Source organism: Lolium perenne, chromosome 6, assembly GCF_019359855.2.
Source record: "Lolium perenne isolate Kyuss_39 chromosome 6, Kyuss_2.0, whole genome shotgun sequence".
Classification (NCBI taxonomy): domain Eukaryota; kingdom Viridiplantae; phylum Streptophyta; class Magnoliopsida; order Poales; family Poaceae; genus Lolium; species Lolium perenne.
In genome coordinates this window covers 193,844,755-193,867,091 of record NC_067249.2, presented here as the reverse complement: position 1 = coordinate 193,867,091, position 22,337 = coordinate 193,844,755, and the positions used below count along the sequence as shown (strand labels likewise).

At 43.0% G+C, this 22,337-nt stretch overlaps 2 protein-coding genes and 1 long non-coding RNA gene across 3 annotated transcripts; 1 reads left to right on the top strand and 2 right to left on the bottom strand.

The window, feature by feature from the left end:
- Positions 1-771: 771 nt before the first annotated feature.
- Positions 772-3,338, bottom strand: LOC127306548 (cell division cycle 20.2, cofactor of APC complex). Its single transcript, XM_051337206.1, has 5 exons — positions 2,885-3,338; positions 2,470-2,745; positions 2,102-2,371; positions 1,419-2,009; positions 772-1,325 (listed from the first exon to the last, which is right to left on the bottom strand). Exons 1-5 carry the CDS (start codon positions 3,020-3,022, stop codon positions 1,182-1,184), a joined length of 1,419 nt encoding a protein of 472 aa, XP_051193166.1. The 5' UTR covers positions 3,023-3,338; the 3' UTR covers positions 772-1,181.
- Positions 3,339-3,939: 601 nt separating this feature from the next.
- LOC127306552 (uncharacterized) lies at positions 3,940-9,847 on the bottom strand. The gene is made up of 4 exons (XR_007854709.2): positions 9,565-9,847; positions 9,408-9,492; positions 4,474-4,587; positions 3,940-4,373 (listed from the first exon to the last, which is right to left on the bottom strand). It is a non-coding gene; the product is annotated as an uncharacterized lncRNA (long non-coding RNA).
- Positions 6,622-8,705, top strand: LOC127306551 (transcription factor EAT1-like). The gene is made up of 3 exons (XM_051337208.1): positions 6,622-7,602; positions 8,088-8,501; positions 8,610-8,705. Exons 1-3 carry the CDS (start codon positions 6,730-6,732, stop codon positions 8,703-8,705), a joined length of 1,383 nt encoding a protein of 460 aa, XP_051193168.1. The 5' UTR covers positions 6,622-6,729.
- Positions 9,848-22,337: the final 12,490 nt, after the last annotated feature.

Below are 22,337 nucleotides of genomic sequence, written 5' to 3'. Positions count from 1 at the left end.
CATCTCTGTTACAACTTACAAGGTTCCTCCAGCAGGAGGTCCTAAAATAGTAAAATGTGTACTATGCTGCGGTCATTGATGCCACAGCCCTGAGTTTTTACCTTCACTCGTCTTCAAAACGTAAGTAGAGTCAGAACTGCTATGGAACTTGCATGACAGAACAGAAAGAGACATTGGAATATCAAGTAAATGACTTTTATCCCCAAGCAGCAAAAAGAAGCATTGCCAGGATTTGTGGCCTTGCTATCTGAACTTGCATGACAGAACAGAAAGAGACATTGAAATATCAGGTAAATGGCTTTTATCCCCAAGCAGCAAAAAGAAGCATTGCCAGGATTTGGGGCCTTGCTATCTGAAGTTGCCCTTTGGTAACAATGATACTCCCTCCGGTTCATATTAATTGACTCTAATATAGATGTATCTAGACACATTTTAGTTCTAGATACATCTATATTGAAGTCAATTAATATGAATTGGAGGGAGTAGCAAAAGTTATCTGTGGCCTTTTACTTCTGAAACATACAAGATAGGTTCAACAATGATAGCAAAACTGACATGTGGCCTTACTTCTGAAACATATACTAGATAGGTTCAGTTTCCACACCAATAACACATCTACCGACCAGTGGAGGAGCTCATTCAGGCCGTTGACTGCTCAGCTCTTTTGGATCATCAATTACACAAGTATAAGCTCAATATGATTAAACTAGCAAGTCACAAGTACAAAATCAAATATACCAAGAGCAAAATATATGCAAACAAAGTAGCAAGTATAAGCTCAATATGATCAGATGCTTTCCACACCAATATTATACACATCTACCGACCAGTGGAGCTCATTCAGGCCGTCGTCGGCTCAGCTCTTCTGGGTCAACTACAGAATTAAACTAGCAAGTCACAAGTACAAAATCAAGTATACTACCAAGAAGAAAATAAATGCGAACAAAGTAAAAGCAATCACAGACAACAAAGACACAGGGCATTTGGTAACGAGGTTCAGCAATGTGCCTACGTCCCCGGGAGCCGAATTGTCGGCGGCTCCATCCGTATATTTTCTTATCCACAGTTAGGCAGTAGTACATCAGCAGTATATCCATCCAGGTATTTAGCCTATCTTATGTACACAGCAGAGCTTCCCATTGGACCATATCCAGTTCAAGAGGTTGTTCTCGTTGTTCAGCTTATCGGATATGGTTGAAGCTGTTGAACATCCCAGTGTGGGAAGCCTTGGGTGCAGGCTTCGCTGCTTCAGGAGCGCCGAAGACGTTCCAGAAGCGGAGAGTCTCGTCCGCAGCAGCTGATGCCACGGTGCAACCATCAGGGCTCTGCAGTTTCACAACATGAGAAGACAGTCAGGCAAAGAACAGATTAACATGTTGATAGTATCTGCGAAAGAAGAGATGGCAAGGAGAGTTCACCTGTGCCATGAAAAGGACACGGGAGGTGTGGCCAGTGAGTTCAGCCATCTTGACCATGGAAGGGTACTTCCACAATGTCAGCTGGTTCTGCGTGAATCCGTGCGAACTCAGCAGCTCCCGCTCATTCTTGTTCCACAGAAGAGAGCACACCTGTGACCCGGTATCAACAGAGTTGAGGCATGCACCGGTGTGCGTATTCCAGAACTTGATGCAGCGATCGCTACCGCCACCGCCGGTTGCCAGCAGGTTGCTCTGGAATGGGCACCATGCGAGCGCCTTCACGGCGGCCGTGTGGTCCTCGAGCCTGTGCAGCCACTGGTTGCGGCCCGCAGATGGCATGGAGGACGCCATGGACACATCCCAGATGTGCAGAAGGTTGTCGTTGCCTCCGCTCGCCAGCTGCTGCCCAGACCCAGACCACTTGAGCCCGCACACCTCCTGGCTGTGCCCCTGGTACGTCTGCACGGCATGGTCCCTGATCCTCACGTCGTTGTTCACGATCCTACCATCCATGCCGCCAGTCGTCAGGATGTTGTTGTTCCATGCCAGCGAACCGACCCTTGACTCATGCACACCTTTCAGTGTTCTCAGCTGAACAGAAAGAACAATGTAATTCAGCATCTGATCCAAAGCTCGTTAGGACATAAATAACAGTTTTCAATGCTGTAGATTGTGTAACTAACCAGGCGGTTGGAGCTGGTGTCCCAGAGCTGGATGTCAGACGAGTTGAGCCCAATAGCAAGATGGCGGCCATCGGGAGCCCAGCTGACGCTGGTGATGGGACCGTTGTCCTCCTCGACTGTCACAAGCTCAGATGTGGATCCACTGGAGGCATCCCACAGGTACATGGTGTCGCCCAGCGCAATGGACAGCACGTTGCTGCTCCCCCAGTCCATGAGGTTGAGGTAGTAGTCGTCGACGAGGTCCGGCGCATCCAGAGTCCTCTCGGCAGACTGCAATGTTCAGCCACACACATCAGTAACAATCACCAATTGATACTAGTACATCCACAGCGTCAATGCATTAGTGAAAACCACAAGTATGTCCGTACCTGGGGAATATAGCGCCTCTGCTTGGCCGGCTTGGGCTGGTGAGAAGAAACCGCGTCGGCAGCAAAGACGTTCTCGGCCTCCGGCGGCTTGTTCCTGAAGGCGAGGATCCGCGTGCGGTTGTTGAGCAGCTTCTCCGCGAGGAGCCTCCGGTAGGCCTCCTTGGACGGGGAAGCCGCCAGGGCCGCCGCGTTCTCCTTGTCCTTCTTGGTCTCCGTGAGCAGGTAGTGCGCCAGGTCCATGTCCATCGCTGACCGGTCCGGGATGAACCTGTCTCCCTGCACGGACAGAAGGGGGAAAAGATCCTGTCAGGCAATTCCGTCGAACAGCTTATGCACACAGGCATCTACAGGATTTCGGATCCAAGAACAGCTTATGCACACAGGCATCTACAGGATTTCGGATCCAAGAACTTACGTAGCACTTGGCCGACGGGTTGCGCGAGGTGGTGCTCAGCGACGGCATGTAGGGGCGGGATCCGGCCTCCTGGAGCGGCGGGCGGTGCACGGCGGCGCTGTTCTTCTCGGAAGAGATCGAGTGGGAGCCTGCATCCATGGTTATAGAAGAAACAGAGCAAGCAAACAAATAACAGTAATAGCAACAAAAATTAAGACGGATTAAACGAGCGGGATTAGCGAGCAGAAAGCAGGGATCTTTCGAGAGCAAGAAGAAGTCGAGCGAGCGTCGTCTCCCCGGGGATCGGCAAGGGAGGCGGCGAGCACGAAGGGGGCAGGGAAGAGAGAGAGGCACGGATTGCTCGGTGACTCGTGAGCTCTAGGGATTTGACTGTGGGATGTATTTGTAGGCGTCGACGGGGACGGGACGGCGGCCGCGAGCTCGTAACGGCTACTCGACCAGGAAGAGAGAAAAGAGCCGTTGCTGCCGAGATTTTAGGGTTCGTGCTGGGCTTTGTGGGCCTCTCCGCGTGGGAAGAGGTGGCGGGTCCGGTTTGAGCCCAAGCTTACCTCGCCGAAATTGGACTAGAAATAGGAGGCAATAAAAAGTTGCTAAAAATAGGAGGCACTAAAAACAGGAGGTGCTAAGAGTTGCCAAAATAGGAGGCACTAAATAGAAGGTAAAAAATGAGGCAATAACTAGATGTCTAGATTTAGGCCAAGGTTTACCAAAATATTGACCAAGTTCTTTTTGAAGGAAAAATATTATCAACCGATTATATATGGTACTAGTACTCCGTCTCGGTTCAGAAATCCTAGGAACCATTCATGCGGCGCTCATATCAAATCCTAGCAAATTATTTGACAACAAAGGTGCCTCGTAAATCGTAATTCTAATAAAAAAATGTTAGAATGGAGACTAGCTAGGAGCCATTCATGCGGCGCTTACATCAAATCGAGTGCACAGGCAAGATATCTGTGACATGCCACAGCCAGCACGCCCCTGTCCTGGCGCGATGCCAGTGACAAAGTCGTGCCTAGCTGCAAATGCGTTGCAGCACTGGCATGCCAATTCCAGAAAGAAGAACATGTTCTCGTTCAGAAGGAAAATATTTACAGTAGTACAGCATCCAGAATCATGACAACCTCGTCTTTTGTACTGGAACAACATTACAGGCCTTTCAAGCATCGGACTCGAAACAAGCGGTGAAGATCAAACTCCACAAACCAGATCTACCGGCAGCATCTAGGCCAAAAACTTCCTTCCAGGACAAAATGTATACAGCCTCAGCACATGCCGATGCGATGAAGTTTCCGTCGGTTTTCAGCGACCCGCAAATCCATCATTCAAACTGATATAGTCTACGTTGGAGGGAGCTCACAGTTAATTCTATTGACAGCCCGGCATGGCACTTGAAATGTATTGCTTCAGATCATCCATTGTCATGCACTTCACTTTGATCCAATCAAAACAGGCGAGCTCCAGTAGTAATCAGTACAAGATAAAGGACCTTGAAAACGATGGAATTGCACGGTTAGCTACGGAGGTTAACAGCAGTGGATTGGCATCTGTCGCAACAAAATGAATGGCAGAGGATTAATTCAACTTACCACAGCTTGCAGGTCGCAACCACGGCTTCCTGTTGGCACAAGGTTGGCATCAATCTCACTTTCCTGCTCTGTCCAGAGAAGACTGTTGTCTCCAATTCTTCACTTAATTCGTCACTACAAGACAACTTGGGAATTAATATATACTCTTTATCGGAAAAAAAAACAAGACCACTTGGGAAAAGGATCAGAACTGTTGCAAAGGATTTATGTGTTGATGTACTTTACGAACTGAATTTCACACAGGCAGTAAAGCATGGTGCAGTAAATTCTTTGTTCCCCTGTCATATCGTTTTCTAGAATTCTTATCCTAGCTAGTTAGTTTTCAGCTTATTTAGCACGGTCGGTATCATCGAAGGGAATAATGATTATGCAACTAGATAATAACATAATCTCGAGTAATCACCATCACTGAATCAATAACTAGCCTTGAATTGAAAGGAAATCTGTCACAAGATTGAGCGCGAGCTAGTTCCAGCCATGGTTCTGTCGAGAGATCTTTCGGTTCTCACAAACAAAAGCCACTCAACGCATGGAGATTGAACGGCACTGATCTGTTGTTCCCTGTACTTTGCCTCCTGAGAAGTCGAAGGATGAACAAAAGATAGTATAACAATGTTGTTACCAAATAGCCACGGTAGTTCCTCCGTCTTGTCATGTAGATGATTTTGAGAGAGTCTGCATGATCAGTGCTATTCACTTCTGCACGAGAAATTCAGACAAACGTATACATATTCTGTTCCATCAGATGTAACTTCCGATTCCTAGATTCAGTGAATTTGGAGGGTAAGACAGTCTCTAACTAGTACAAGTATTATATGGAAAATAACAAGGGCTTCCAGAAATGTGACAACCAGCCATCAATGAACCTAAATGTATGAAGTTTGTTTCTCGAGAAAAATAAAGAATGAAGTACAAGCAGACATGCCTGACAATGTATGTGCCAATATGATTAACTCTCCGCAGACGCAGGATGATGCCCACCTTTAAATCTCCAATATTTTAAGCAATCGTACAGTTTGTTCCTCCAAGCAAAGTGTGCCGGTACATTCATAAAATGCGGAAGCATGCAGAAGGCATGACTTGCATAGTTGCATTTCCCAACTTCTGTTTGGGATGAATAACAGCAAAGATGCCAAGTTCAAAGAGTGTGAGTTTCCTATCTTTCAGGTCTTCTGTTCTTAATGATAGCCCTTAGCTTTGACGGTTTGACCTCTCTTAGACTGTTCATAAGACACAATTAGAAAATGATTGCTATTTGACATGTTCTGTTATTTGCGCATAAGTTTTGCATGAAGATCAAATTGTTGTTTTCATGCCTTCAGTCCTTCACATGCCAATTACATTTTTTGTGTTGGTTCTGACCATAGTCTTCTCTATATATCACTGGCATAGCACCACAACTGAAGGATCTTTTTGAACTACTACTTTCTGAACAACATTTTCTTCATTTGATCCATCAAGAAGAATTAATCTTGGTATTTTTCTCTTCACATCTCTTCTCTCCAAGCTTTTAGTGCTACTGTCAAGATGCACATAATTAATTGAACTCATCTGCTTCTTTACCATCCCTAATTACATAATTTAAATGTTTTATCATTGAAAAATGGAATAAAAATGTTCTGCTCTTCTTTTAGAGAACTTATTACTTGTAGCTTTATCAGTTAAAAAACCACGTCAACTACTTCTGTATTATCACACTTTTTGGAAAATTATAGAAAGATTAGGGACATTTTGATCACTACCCATGATTTTATAATAGTGTCTGCTTATTAACTGGTAAGCTTAAGGTAGTTGAAGCCAAGCCACCAAGATTAATATTTATAGTATGATACCAAATACACATTGGTGTTCGCTGGGTCATAAGGAAGCAAAGAGGCTTCATGTCTCATCCAATGTGTTAACACAACTTCTCCTCATGGAAACAATGAGACAACCAGATTTCCTAGCTTAAACTCCACGGCTTTGCTTCCTTCCAAACAACCAACACGACCAAGGCGAGCTGCAGCCTTCTCTATCTAACAAACTGATAGTCTGTTTCATTCAAGTTGAGTAGTCCCTCTCCTAAATATGTGTGCTTGAACCAATGATTTTCTCTATTATAGATCAAAACTAGTTCAGATGATCACTTCTAACATGCTACTGTGGCATTTCTTCATCAGCTTGATCTCTTGTACTACTTTATGATACTTCTTAGAGGATCATTTGTTCCTAACTTTTGTTGTTTTCAGATATTGGGTGAAGGTAGCAGAGGCCAATATGATTGCTGAGGGAGGCTATTTTGATGGTTCCGAAGATGCTATTCTCATGGCAGGATCACTGATTCACGATTCCCTGGAGTCAATCTGTGACAATACAGAGATTGAACAGGGAAACTTTCATGGCGCCTCCTTCATAGAAGATGTCTGCAATCCAACTAATCTTACCTCTGAGCCTGCACAAACAATCAACCATATCCAACAACGAGCTGGACTTGCCATGCAACAGAACCTTCATGGCCACATGATACAAGAAGAGACACAGGTAGAAACCTCAAACTGGGTTCCTTCAATCTTCAGTATCCCAAATCACATCCTCAGTCACCAGTCAATGGAACAACAAATGAATGACTGTGATGCTGCATCATATCCAAATGGTGCACACACAGCTGCGCCGGATCTCCTAAATCTTCTACAGATCCCAAGGTACAGCATGACTCCTGCATTCCCTTCGACAAAATGTATCTTCGGTGATCCAGGGCAGGATGCTGGCAACCATTTGGACATCCAGAATGAGGTTCTGGGAGGAGGAATTCATGACATTGGGATGATGCTCAGTGATTCAACTCTACCGTTGCACTATAATGGTAATCAACCTCAGCTATTCAAGGATCTCTATCATTCAATTCCGCAAAGTTATGGGCTGTTTCCCAGTGATGATGAGAGAGATGGAACGATGGAGGTAGTAGGGGGTGCAGGAAATATTTTCCAAGAGATGGACGGGAGGCAGTTTGGTAGTCAATTACTGGGAAGAAAAAGTAAGAAAGGTGGCTTTGGCAAAGGAAAAACTAACTTCGCAACTGAAAGAGAGAGGAGGGAGCAGATAAATGTAAAATATGGGGCTTTAAGATTACTGCTCCCAAGCCCTACTAAGGTTTGTTCAACTCATCTTTTCTATTTAAGATTTTGAATGATTCTTGGTAGCTACAGATAATTCACTTAAACAGCAACTGATCACATGGATTTCCTAGAAATTTTGCTAGTTTTGTTTGGTTTCAGTCTTTCAGATTGATGGAATTTCAGTATGCACACAACAATACTTTATAAGAGCATAAAAAGCACTACTACCACTGGCACATTAGATTATTAGAAGGTCAAACAAACCTTATAAATATCTAAAATATATTTACGTTTTCACCGCCAGCAAGCTTTTACAGAGTTTCCTGTCTACAGCAGTCCACCTAATATAAGTTTCGACATTAGATAGCATCATTTGTGTTTAGGAACGTGTATCATCAGGCTATCTAAGGAAAATAAGAAATATATAATCATACAGACAAAACCTTGTTAAGTATTATTTAGCCTTCTTGTATTTCTCATGAATGTGATGTTATGGGTTGTTAAAATTTTCTTCTCCAGAATGACAGAGCCTCCATAGTTGGAGATGCCATTGAATACATCAATGAGCTCAACAGAACGCTGAAGGAACTAAAGAGCTTGGTGGAAGAGGATACAAAATATAGGATAAAGAGGCTTAAGTTGGATGACACAACACCTGATGATGGAGATAGCTCGTCGCTGCAGCCAGTGAGAGACGATCAAGAGAATCAGCTGAATGGGGCTACAAGGAGCTCCTGGATACAGAGGAGGTCAAAGGAATGCCATGTTGATGTCCGCATAGTTGGTAATGAAATCAACATCAAGTTCACTGAGAAGAAGAAGACTAACTCTTTGCTTTGTGCTGCAAAGGTTCTAGATGAGTTTCGTCTTGAACTCATCCATGTTGGTGGGGGGGTTATTGGAGATCAACGTATATTCATGTTCAACACAAAGGTAACAATCAGATTTCTTTACTCAGAGCAACATTTTGGTCGTTTTCCCCATTTCTACTCTATTAACACACATGGTACCATTCCGCTTATGTCTCATGATACTGTGCAGATACCTGAGAGCTCCTCAGTCTATGCAAGTGCATTGGCTATGAAGCTCCTTCGAGCTGTGGAGATGGAGCACCTCGCTGCTGATATCTTCAGTTAGTTTAGCCATCAAAACGGAGATTCACTCAGTGCACCACAATGGCCTATTATGTTAGCATCTACCAAGGTGTGAAGTTACTAGAAAAATAACTAGGCCACCTAGAAAAACTTTTTCTTCAACGAGCACTGCTCGAGCAGTCTTGCACTCTCGCTGTAACTGTAATGGTGTGATGCTTCTGATTTGGCATTTTATGGCACTATCAATCCACTACATTGTCTATTTTCATTCCCTTTGATAGTATAGCAGAAGGAATTCCCCACTTGTGCTTCTATGATTTTCTTGGGATAGGAAAAGCATAGTGATAGGAAAGGCATAGGATTGGGAGATGTCATGTCTACATGAATCCTATAGGAAGATGAAGTGTCTTTGATTGTGTGGCAAATGAATTTTCCATGAGGTATGAATGATTTTTTTCTATAGGATTACAAGATTCCTATAGGAATTTCTCCTTCGGGATATTTTCCTATGAAGCAAACAGCTCGTGTAGGACATTTTCCATATGATCCAAATCCTACACGATTACTATACAAATTCTATGAATCAAAGATTCAAAGGAACCCTTAACTGTTAACTTGGATATGTCTTGCTTAGGAATTCACCACTTAGCTTGCATATGGCTTGCTCAGGTTTAGTGGTATTTGCAACACTCACTTCAAAATTGAGTCGAATAAAGGAAAACGGGCTGGTGCTTAAGATCCTTACCCTGGAGCCCATCATCCGAATGCGAGACCATTCTTCATCGCTCTGCCGATCCATGGAACACCCGATGCACACGTCTCGGTGAGATCTGAACGAAACGCATAAGCAATCGAATCAAGTAACCCCTAATCGGTGGGACGAGGGCTGTCAGCATTCGTACCAGTGAGAGCGAGATCGTCGACGCTGGAGGGGTGGGAGAACTGGGGGCGGCAGAGTGTTGAGCATGGTTCAGGTTAGGATCTGCCAGAACTTCAGAAGAGGAAGAAGGCCTCTGGTTTCACATGAGCTTGGGGTACTGTCCGGATGAGTCTTCCGTGGAAAAGGGCCAGACCGCACTAGTGGGAGAAAACTTGGTCGGCCGGCGCAGCTGCTGCTGCTGACTGCGGTGGCCGGCGGCGATAAAGTCGGTTTTGTCGTTGTGCGCGTCTTCGGGCTGGTTAGCGGGGTCAGCTAGAGCTCAGTGGGGCTTTTCACTTTGTTTTTATTGATTATTTACTTATTAAAAGACGGAAATTCACTTTTGATCCTGAGACCGTAGGCTCTCTTTGCCCCAAAAAACAACTTTTAAAATGTTTTTTTATCTTTACTTGCATATGTCTTGCTTAGGAATTCACCCGTTCATTTCGTCATTCTATATGCGCACGTGAAGTTTCACGAAAATAATATTTTTATGACTTGTGTAAAAAGATATAGAAAAACTCATGACAGCCTTATTTTACCACTGAATTTTATCTTTTTACAAAGGCCACATGAAAAGCCCTTTCTTTCTTGAAACGACCTTGTGGGAGCATATATACACCCAATAGCTAAAGCGATGTGTCCCTTCGAAAATGCAATCCAAAGTTTACTTTTGCCATCCCTGCATCATTTTGTTTCTTTATACTATGTTCTAAATTCTCCTAGAATAGGATTAGAAGTTGATACGGTGTTGTCCCAGATCTTCACGGTTTAAAGAGTAGAGATGTGTCTAAACACAATTAACACCACGAGAGTAAAAGCAAATCGGGGAAAACGAACCCGCGACAAACCCAAAATGGAGTAGCCACCAAATATCGAAATCCAAGCCGGCCATTACTTTAAGTGGAACCGCTATCGAATGGTCCACCGATCCAATACAACCCATCAAGCTGGTAGCTAATAGAATCTTGATTGAGAAATTTGGCATGCGCTGGTAGAATATGGTAGAAAAAGAGTACCTACAAGAAGATAGATTCATCTCCAGTAGAGGTCTTAGGTTTCGCACATGGGTAAATGGGAGCAAACCTCATCTCTAGTCTATTCTTGTCCAACCCTAGGAGGAGCTGGTGGAGGCTTTATATAGGCTAAGTCACGAAAACTGCAAGTAGTGCTTCTGGAGGTTCTGGGTCTTAAGTGCCAGGGTCTATGGGACGCCTAGCTAGGGTTGTCGAAGAGGGGTGGTCTGATGCTCGTTGGATCCTTGCTATTCTTAGGCTCGTGGGATCCTTGCTCTTTTTAGGCGTGTCGGATTCTCTCACGCCATTCAAGATTCTTTTGCATAGTCCTTTGCTTCTTGAAGTCATGAGTAGTTTTTTCACAATTACTACATGATTGGTGTCCTTCTGAATGTACTTTTCAACCACCTTCAACATTGCGAGCAATTAGGCCAGTGTCCTATTCATTCAATGTATGTTGGAGTTCATGAAAAACCCAATGTAGCTAGGTGAAAGTAATTTCAAGATTATGTCGGTTCCAATTTCAGTGAGGAAGGGGAAGCCTCGACCTCTCACAATCTTCCACAAAGAGGTCACCGGAGCACCAACCGCCAAGCCAACTAGGAGGTCACACCTCCAAGAGTAAAAAGCTCACAGTCTCTCACTCGACTAATCGTATTAGAGAGCTCAACACTATGCAAGGATGCAAAGCAAGAAAACCAAGAAAAGTGCTCAAATCCTTCTCTCTCAAATCCCACCAAAGCAACAAATGCTATGGAGGAACTAGAGAGTAAGAATAATGGTTGAGGACAAGGACAACCAATGACTCTAAGATCTAGATTCCAAGAGTTCCCCTCACTTAGATCTAGCCCTCAAAAAGATGCAAGAATCAAAGGAGGGAAGAGAGAGGAAGCAAGCTCGAGAGGTTCAACAATGGTGGTCAAAAATGTGCCCAAGAACCTTGGAAACAATGGGGAAGAAGAGGCCCCTTTTATACCCCTTCAAAAAAGTGATTGTTTGAGAGAAAAGTCGAGCCACCTGGCGCCGACTCCGGTGGGACCGACCAGGGTGCCGACCTACCCGGCACACAGCCCAGTGGGACAACGAGGGTACCGGATGGTCCAAAAACTAGAATTCGTCGTCTAGTCGTCACCTAAACAGTGTTTAGTCGTCGGGGCGCTCTGGAGAAGACGGTTGGGAACGACGCCTAGGGAAACCGAGTTAGGCGCGTGCCTAGGGAAAAAAGGCGATGCCACGCTTGCCTGATGGGGTTCGTAGCATAGAAAACAAAAAAATTCCTACCGCAAGACGAATAAATCCAAGATCTAATCTATGGAATACCCAAGATCTAAGCTACAAGATCGGAGCAACGAGATTGATATGTGAGACTAACCCTCGAAGATTTCCAAAGCCTACGAGATTAGATCTCGTTGTTGATGTAGTCGATCATCCAAAGGTCGCAATCCGGCAAAGACTTCCGTACTCGGTCGCGCGTACGGTGTTGATGAAGCCCGTCCTCTCCCCGTTCCAGCGGGCAGCGGAGGTGTGGTAGATCTCCTCCAAAACCCAGCAGCACGACGGCGTGGTGGTGGTGGTGGTGGAGGAGGAAAAACTGCAGGGCTTCGCCTAAGCCGGAGCAGCATATGGAGGAGGAGAGGGGCGGCCAGAAGTGGTGGCTAGGGTTGGGTGCGCCCCCCTGCCCCCTCCCCTCTTTATATAGGGGGGCAGGTCGGTTGGGGTGGCCCCCTTGCCCCCCAAACCCATCTAGGGCCGGCGGCACAAGGGGGAGGGGGGAATCTTGCCCCCCAAGTTGATCCCCCCTTAGGGTTTTGGGGAAACCCTAAGGGGTGGCCGGCCTGGGCCTTTGAGGCTTGGTGCGCCTGGTGACGGGATTCATAGCATAGAAAACAAAAAAATTCCTACCGCAAGAACGAAAACCAAGCCAAGATGCAATCTAGAAGATGGTAGCAACGAGGGGATCACGAGACTAACCCTTGAAGATTTCCAAAGCCTACGAGATTAGATCTCGTTGTTGCAGAAGATGATCACTTGCCGCTTTCAAAAGCGCGTAGAAGATCTTGACGGTGCCACAATCGGGCAGCACCTTCGTACTCGGTCACACGTTCGGTGTTGATGAAGACAACGTCCTCCTCCCTGTTCCAGTGGGCAGCGGAAGTAGTAGATCCTCCTCGGAATCCCGGCAGCACGACGGCGTGGTGGCGGTGGTGGTGGAGATCTCCGGGAGAGATATGTGGAGGAGGGGCGCTAGGGTTTGGGGAGAGGGGGGCTTGGGGCTCCGGCTAGGGTGCCCCTTGGTGGTGCGGCCAACTCATGGTCTTAGGGTGGCCGGCCCCCTCCCCTTGTCCCTCATTATATAGGTGGAACACATCTAGGGTTTGCCCAAGTCTTCGAATAAGACCCCAATTCAAAACTGCCATATGGACGAAACCTAGTTGGGTTGGGACTCTCCCCTTTCCCCCCTTGCTTGGCCGGCCAAGGAGGTGGAGTCCACCATGGACTCCACCCTCCCACTTGGTGGGCAAGTTAGGGTTGGTGGAGTCCAACCGGGACTCCACCTTCCATAGTGATTTCTTCCGGATAACTCTAGAAACCACCTTCCATAAATTCACCGGATCATTTCCAAACTTGGAAAGTGACTTCCTATATATGAATCTTATTCTCCGGACCATTCCGGACCTCCTCGTGATGTCCTGGATCCCATCCGAGACTCCGAACAAAACTTTGAACTGCATTCCATATTCCATATCTACTTAAAACAACATCAAACCTTAAGTGTGTCACCCTACGGTTCGTGAACTATGCAGACATGGTTGAAACCTCTCTCCGACCAATAACCAATAGCGGGATCTGGAGATCCATAATGGCTCCCACATATTCAACGATGACTTAGTGATCGATTGAACCATTTACATACGATACCGATTCCCTTTGTCACGCGATATTTTACTTGTCCGAGGTTTGATCATCGGTATCTCTATACCTCGTTCAACCTCGTCTCCTGACAAGTACTCTTTACTCGTACCGTGGTATGTGGTATCTTATGAACCATTCATATGCTTGCAAGCTAATTAGACGACATTCCACCGAGAGGGCCCAGAGTATATCTATCCATCGTCGGGATGGACAATATCCCACTCTTGATCCATATGCTTCAACTCATACTTTCCGAATACTTAATCCCACCTTTATAACCACCCATTTACGCAGTGGCGTTTGATGTAATCAAAGTACCCTTCCGGCATAAGTGATTTACATGATCTCATGGTCGAAGGACTAGGTAACTATGTATCGAAAGCTTATAGCAAATGAACTTAATGAAGTGATCGTATGCTACGCTTAGTTGGGTGTGTCCATTACATCATTCATCAATGACATAACCTTGTTATTAATAACATCCAATGTTCATGATCACGAAACCATGATCATCTATTAATCAACAAGCTAGTTATACAAGAGGCTTACTAGGGACTCCTTGTTGTTTACATAACACACATGTATCAATGTTTCGGTTAATACAATTATAGCATGGTATGCAAACATTATCATAACACAAAGATATATTATAATAACCATTTTATTATTGCCTATTGGGCATATCTCCAAAAGTCTCCCACTTGCACTAGAGTCAATAATCTAGTTTACATTTGTAAAGATATAACACCTTGGCCTTTCGGTGCTTTATCATGTTTTGCTCACGGGAGAGGTTTTAGTCAACGGATCTGACACGCTCAGAAACGTATGTATTTTGCAATTCATTTGCGTCTCAACGCATCACCCATTTTCCAAATGAGTCGGCATTAATCGTATATGTTCGGTCTACTGGTGGAACCTTAATTCCGCGGTCTGAAATATGTCACTAATATTGTCACACGCAATATAGCTTTAAAGTTCTGACACTATCGGAACTACACCAAGTTCTCAAAGAACTCTTCGACTTAAACATCCTCAGTCATAATCAAAACAATGACATACTCTGCCTTTGTTTGTAGAATCCGTCACAATATTTAGAATTCATCTAAATCTAGCATAGACAACTTCTAGCTCATTGTGCTACCTTTTAAACAACACTTAGCCTAATTTGAGATTGAAATTTTATTTTTATATGTGACAGAACTAATATCGGTGCAACACCTTACATCGATTTGTTTGTCATTTCTCCATACAAAACTATATATATATATCCTTGGTTCTTCTAAAGCACACAGGGATATTCTTACTGTTTGTCCAATAATCATCACATGAATCATTCTGGTATATGCTCCTAACATTTTAGAGCATAGGACATCTGATTTTGTACATATTATTCGTGATCTAAAATCACTCATGTGTTTTTACTCATTGAGTGTCAAATACACTCAAATCTCGTTAAACCTTTTCATGGAAAGAACACCTTCTTAATATTTCTATATTGAACTACTTCAATATCCATTCTATGTACATTGACTTAAACTTATTTCATAGATCTTGACACTAAATATGTTTCAGTCCATATCCTTTCATTGAAGTCAATTCTCAATGAAACCTTTTAATCAAGTATATAATTACATCATTTATAACCAACTATATGTCATCTACATAAAGTATTATAAATATGTCTCAGCGCTCCCACTTAATTTCTTGCAAATGCAAGTATATTCATCGTTTCTGATGAAATCAAAAATTCTTTGACTATTTCATCCGGTGAAGATTCCAACTCCGTGATACTTACTTCATCCAATTGAAGTTCGTATACCTATCTAGTATTCCACGGACTAGCAAAACTCTTGGTTGTATCTTGTATACACCTTTAATACACACTTCTGTTAAGTAATGTATTTTGCCATCCTACTAGCACATCTCGTAAAAGAAATGTGTAGCGATTACTAGAATAATCCACATAGACTATAAGCATTGCTATGGAAGATCTAATCTTATCGTAGTCAACTCTTTGAACTTTGTCGTAAACAACTTTTCGACAAGTCAAGCTTCTTCAAGGATATTTCATCCAAGTCCATCAATTTTATAGATCCATTTACTTTCAAAAAGTATTCATCTATCTTGGATTTCATGGCGTATAGCCATTTTAACGGAGTCAGGGCCCATCATAACTTCTTCGTTTGTAGTTGGTTTATCATTGTTCAAAATCAATTCTTTGTCCACAAATCATTTATTTGATCACAAAGTAAACCATACCTACAAGGTTCAATAAGTACTTCGATCTCCATGGCTAAAACACTTTGTAGTCATGGGAGCCATGATCGTCGTGGCCGCTTCCGGAACCATTTCCGATGCTGCGCTACTCTGATCATTATGCTCAGGTTCATAAACCTTATCAAGTTCTATTGTCCTCCCACTCAAATACTTCTCTAGAAAACAATTTCTTGAAAATAAGCAAGTAACATTAACAAACACTTTTGTCTTTTACTTCATAGTGGAAAGAATTCCCAATTCTGGGATAACAACAAAGACATTCATCCGGTTTTGGTTGTAAACTTATTTACTTATACCAAATTTTAAGAAAGGACTATTAGGGTTTATACCCATGCCATAACTCGTATGTGTCATTTCAACGGATCATGATGATGCTCTATTCAGTGTAAAAATGGTAGTCTCTAAAGCATAATCCACAAAAATATAATGGCTTCATTTTATTTTATCTCATCACTAATCCAACAATGTTTGGATACGTCTCTCGGATACTCCATCATCACTATGATATTCCATGACACGTGAGTTGTAGAAAAATTTCATAACTCTCTTAGATGTTCGCTAAAACTCGTAATTCAAATATTTCCACCATGATCCAATCATAGATATTTGACTTTTCTATTACGATGATTTCCACTTCATGCTGAAATTTATTTTGAATCCATTCAAATGTTTCAAACTTCTTCCTTATCGAATATATCCACATATATATACTCAATTCATTGTTGGAAGTTTTCATGAAGTAAAAGAATCTCCCGCACACAACTATGCCTAGTGAACCATATACATCATCATGTATTTTTCCACTAAGTTAGTTGCCCGTTCAACTCTTGGCCTATGAACAGTATTTTAGTCATCTCTTTTAGAAAAGATTTGCAAGTGCCAAATGATTCAAAAAATCAAATGACTCCAAAATCCATCTGAATGGAGTTTCTTCATGCGTTCCTTTCTAACATGACCTAAATGGCGGTTCCACAAATAAGTGGAATTCAAATCATTTGCCTTATGGCATTTTAGCGTCAGTGTTATGCATGTGTGTTTCACCATAAAGATTTATAATAACTTATCCATCGTACATGGAATACTATCAAAATTTGAACAACTCATTGTTTTCATTTGACCAGAACAAAACAACAATTATTAAGTTCTTTATTATAAATTCTAAGGGCTAGGTAAAATGCCAACGACAAATCTAATAACACTTTATTATGTTCCAGACGTGCATTATTACCATATTCCTTATTAGTTACTTAGGCCATCGTATTCTTGTATTGCGTTGTATTGTATGACATCTCATACCAACCAATCTGGTACAGATACCCAAGAATTTCATTATGTGACCAAACAAGGAATACATCCATAACATGTATATCATCTATATACACCTGAGCTAGACTTTCTAGTCTTTTCTTTCTTTTTGCCAAAATATCTTTTGTAGTTTCTCTTTTAGCTTTCCTCATTCTCAGAAAACACTTCACCTTCAATAACTTCTAGGTCCATTGGTCAAATACCAATAACCTTGATGTTCTTACTTTGAAGTTGATCATCATATGACAAGTGTTCCAGATTTCACTATTAGTAAATTTATAATATGATGAACAATTTCACTCATAATTTTATCCATCATATCATGACGACTTTCCGAGACCATGTCTGTACATGCTAGGCTCGTAAAGTTTAATCTTAGTATTCGCATGTGCAAATCTGGCTTGCACCTGTTGTATGCACACGTATAATCTATAACACCCGATCATCACGAGATGCTTCGAAACGACGAGTCTTAGCAATGGTGCATACTAAGGACGATCACTTCATGGATATGCGAATATCGTTAGTGCCCCAATAGTTGGAGGATTGGGACGCCTGGCGTCTTCAACCTTCATACATTCCCATAAAACTTATGAGTTTATGTAGTCTCACCAAATTATATTCTATCACCTTGCAACAAGGTCTTAGATATCACATATATCTCATACCTCGCTTATTTCTGAAAACAAAATTTTCAGCTCCTTACTTTTCAAACAGATTTGAACTTCAAGTTTCACGGAGATAAGATGATTCTAGGTACTAATTGAAACCATTCTTCTTTGAATCAGCAATGTGAGGTTTACTAAAAGTTTGCAATAGGACTTAATCATTTCTTGATTCTTTAACAATACGGTACCAATCCGTAAAGTTTCTTGTCAGACTTAACAGTATTTCTATCTCAATTACAAGACTAGCGCATGGTAGAAAACGGATGCCAATACTACAAAATTAATTCAAAATACTACTCAGACTATGTTCATGATAATTAGTTCATGTTTTAATCTTATTACTAATGAACTCCCACTTAATACAACATCCCTCATAGTTGTTAAGTGGTACACGATCCAAATCCACTACACCAAAACCGATCATCACGTGAGATGATGTAGCTTCAATGGTGAACATCAACATGTTGATCATATCATCCATATGATTCGTGTTCAACCTTTCGGTTTCCTGTGTTCCGAGGCCATGTCTGTACATGCTAGGCTCGCCAAGCAAACCCAAGTATTCCGCGTGTGCAAACATGGCTTACACCCGTTGTATGTGAACGTAGAGTCTATCACATCCGATCATCACGAGATGCTTCGAAATGACGAACTGTAGCAACGGTGCATACGAGGGGAGAACACTTTATTATCTTGATATTAATGTGAGGGATCATCTTATAATGCTACCGTTGCAATCTAAGCAAAATAAGATGCATAAAGGATTAACATCACATGCAATTCATATGTGATATGATATGGCCCTTTAGTCTTTGCGCCTTTGATCTTCATCTCCAAAGCACGGACATGATCTCCATCATCAACGGGCATGATCTCCATCATCGTCGGCGTAGCGTCAAGGTCCATGGTGCCGTCTTCATGGTTGTTCACCGTGTGTAGCAACTATTACAACTACTTTGAAATAATACTACAACATGAAATATAAAGACAACCATAAGGCTCCTGCCGGTTGCCACAATACAATAATGATCATCTCATACATATTCATCATCACATCATAGCCATATCACATCACCAAACCCTGCAAAAAAAAGTTAGGCGCCTCTAATTTGGTTTGCTTATTTTACGTGGTTTAGGGTTTTCGAGTAAGATCCAATCTACCTACGAACATGAACCACAACGGTGATACTGCTGTTGTCAATAGAAAGAGTAAATTGAATCTTCACTATGGTGGGAGAGACAGACACCCGCAAAGCCACTTATGCAATACAAGTTGCATGTCGAGCGTGGAGCAAGTCTCATGAACGCGGTCATGTAAAGTTAGCCCGGGCCGCTTCATCCCACCATGCCGCAAGATGCAAAGTACACGAACTAAAGACAACAAAGCATCAACGCCCACAAAACCATTGTGTTCTACTCGTGCAACCAATCTATGCATAGACACGGCTTTGATACCACTGACGGGATTCGTAGCATAGAAAACAAAAAATTTCCTACCGCAAGAACGAAAACCAAGCCAAGATGCAATCTAGAAGATGGTAGCAACGAGGGGATCACGAGACTAACCCTTGAAGATTTCCAAAGCCTACGAGATTAGATCTCGTTGTTGCAGAAGATGATCACTTGCCGCTTTCAAAAGCGCGTAGAAGATCTTGACGGTGCCACAATCGGGCAGCACCTCCGTACTCGGTCACACGTTCGGTGTTGATGAAGACAACGTCCTCCTCCCCGTTCCAGTGGGTAGCGGAAGTAGTAGATCCTCCTCGGAATCCCGGCAGCACGACGGCATGGTGGCGGTGGTGGTGGAGATCTCCGGCAGGGCTTCGCCTATGCGCTGCGGGAGAGATATGTGGAGGAGGGGCGCTAGGGTTTGGGGAGAGGGGGGCTTGGGGCTCCGGCTAGGGTGCCCCTTGGTGGTGCGGCCAACTCATGGTCTTAGGGTGGTCGGCCCCCTCCCCTTGTCCCTCATTATATAGGTGGAACACATCTAGGGTTTGCCCAAGTCTTCGAATAAGACCCCAATTCAAAACTGCCATATGGACGAAACCTAGTTGGGTTGGGACTCTCCCCTTTCCCCCCTTACTTGGCCGGCCAAGGAGGTGGAGTCCACCATGGACTCCACCCTCCCACTTGGTGGGCAAGTTAGGGTTGGTGGAGTCCAACCGGGACTCCACCTTCCATAGTGATTTCTTCCGGACAATTCTAGAAACCACCTTCCATAAATTCACCGGATCATTTCCAAACTTGGAAAGTGACTTCCTATATATGAATCTTATTCTCCGGACCATTCCGGACCTCCTCGTGATGTCCTGGATCCCATCCGAGACTCCGAACAAAACTTTGAACTGCATTCCATATTCCATATCTACTTAAAACAACATCAAACCTTAAGTGTGTCACCCTACGGTTCGTGAACTATGCAGACATGGTTGAGACCTCTCTCCGACCAATAACCAATAGCGGGATCTGGAGATCCATAATGGCTCCCACATATTCAATGATGACTTAGTGATCGATTAAACCATTTACATACGATACCGATTCCCTTTGTCACGCGATATTTTACTTGTCCGAGGTTTGATCATCGGTATCTCTATACCTCGTTCAACCTCGTCTCCTGACAAGTACTCTTTACTCATACTGTGGTATGTGGTCTCTTATGAACCATTCATATGCTTGCAAGCTAATTAGACGACATTCCACCGAGAGGGCCCAGAGTATATCTATCCATCGTCGGGATGGACAATATCCCACTCTTGATCCATATGCCTCAACTCATACTTTCCGAATACTTAATCCCACCTTTATAACCACCCATGTACGCAGTGGCATTTGATGTAATCAAAGTACCCTTCCGGCATAAGTGATTTACATGATCTCATGGTCGAAGGACTAGGTAACTATGTATCGAAAGCTTATAGCAAATGAACTTAATGACGTGATCTTATGCTACGCTTAGTTGGGTGTGTCCATTACATCATTCATCAATGACATAACCTTGTTATTAATAACATCCAATGTTCATGATCACGAAACCATGATCATCTATTAATCAACAAGCTAGTTATACAAGAGGCTTACTAGGGACTCCTTGTTGTTTACATAACACACATGTATCAATGTTTCGGTTAATACAATTATAGCATGATATGCAAACATTATCATAAACACAAAGATATATTATAATAACCATTTTATTATTGCCTATTGGGCATATCTCCAACACCTGGCCCATTAGTGCTAGGCAGAACCCCCTCGGCCCATGTAGGCCCCCCTAGGTCGTGGGCCCCATGGTGGACCCCTCCGGAACCTTCTAGAACCTTCCAGTCTTTCACCGGAAAAATCCCGAACTTTTCCGAAACCTAGAAATCAACTTCCCTTATATGAATCTTATTCTCCGGACCATTCCGGACCTCCTCGTGATGTCCTGGATCCCATCCGAGACTCCGAACAAACTTCGGTCTCCATCTCATATTCCGAATCTACTTATGCGACATCGAACCTTAAGCGCGTCACCCTACGGTTCGCGAACTATGCAGACATGGTCGAGACTCCTCTCCGAGCAATAACCAATAGCGGGATCTGGAGATCCATAATGGCTCCCACATATTCAACGATGACTTAATCATCGATTGAACCATTTACATACGATGCCGATTCCCTTTGTCACGCGATATTTTACTTGTCCGAGGTTCGATCATCGCTATCTCCATACCTTGTTCAACCTCGTTACCGACAAGTACTCTTTACTCGTACCGCGGTATGTCATCTCTTATGATCCAATCATATGCTTGCAAACTAATCAGACGACATTCCACCGAGAGGGCCCAGAGTATATCTATCCGTCATCAGGATGGACAAATCCCACTATTGATCCATATGCGTCAACTCATACTTTCCAAATACTTAATCCCATCTTTATAACCACCCATTTACGCAATGGCGTTTGATGTAATCAAAGTACCCTTCCGGTATAAGTGATTTACATGATCTCATGGTCGAAGGACTTAGGCAACTATGTACCGAAAGCTTATAGCAAATTGAACTTAATGACTTGATCTTATGCTATGCTTATTTGGGTGTCTATCCATTATATCATACACCTAATGACATAATCTTGTTATAACATCCAATGTTCATGATCACGAAATCATGATCATCCATTAATCAACAAGCTAGTTATACAAGAGGCTTACTAGGGACTCCTTGTTGTTTACATAACACACATGTATCAATGTTTAGGTTAATACAATTATAGCATGGGATGTAAACATTTATCATGAACACTAAGATATAACAATAACTAATTTATTATTGCCTCTTGGGCATATCTCCAACAGTCTCCCACTTGCACTAGAGTCAATAATCTAGTTTACATTTGTAAAGATATAACACCTTGGCCTTCTGGTGCTTATCATGTTTTGCTTACGGGAGAGGTTTTAGTCAACGAATATGACATGCTCAGAAACGTATGTATTTTGCAATTCATTTGCGTCTCAACGCATCACTCATTTCCCAAATGAGTCGGCATTAATTGTATATGCTTAGTCCTCTGGTGGAACCTTAATTTCGCGGTC

Coding starts and splice junctions, on each gene's coding strand:
- LOC127306551 (XM_051337208.1), top strand. CDS start 6,730: ATGATTGCTGAGGGAGGCTATTTTGATGGTTCCGAAGATGCTATTCTC. Junction 7,603..8,087: donor TGCTCCCAAGCCCTACTAAG/GTTTGTTCAACT, acceptor TTTCTTCTCCAG/AATGACAGAGCCTCCATAGT. Junction 8,502..8,609: donor TATTCATGTTCAACACAAAG/GTAACAATCAGA, acceptor GATACTGTGCAG/ATACCTGAGAGCTCCTCAGT.
- LOC127306548 (XM_051337206.1), bottom strand. CDS start 3,022: ATGGATGCAGGCTCCCACTCGATCTCTTCCGAGAAGAACAGCGCCGCC. Junction 2,746..2,884: donor ACCCGTCGGCCAAGTGCTAC/GTAAGTTCTTGG, acceptor CTGTCCGTGCAG/GGAGACAGGTTCATCCCGGA. Junction 2,372..2,469: donor AGAGGCGCTATATTCCCCAG/GTACGGACATAC, acceptor TGAACATTGCAG/TCTGCCGAGAGGACTCTGGA.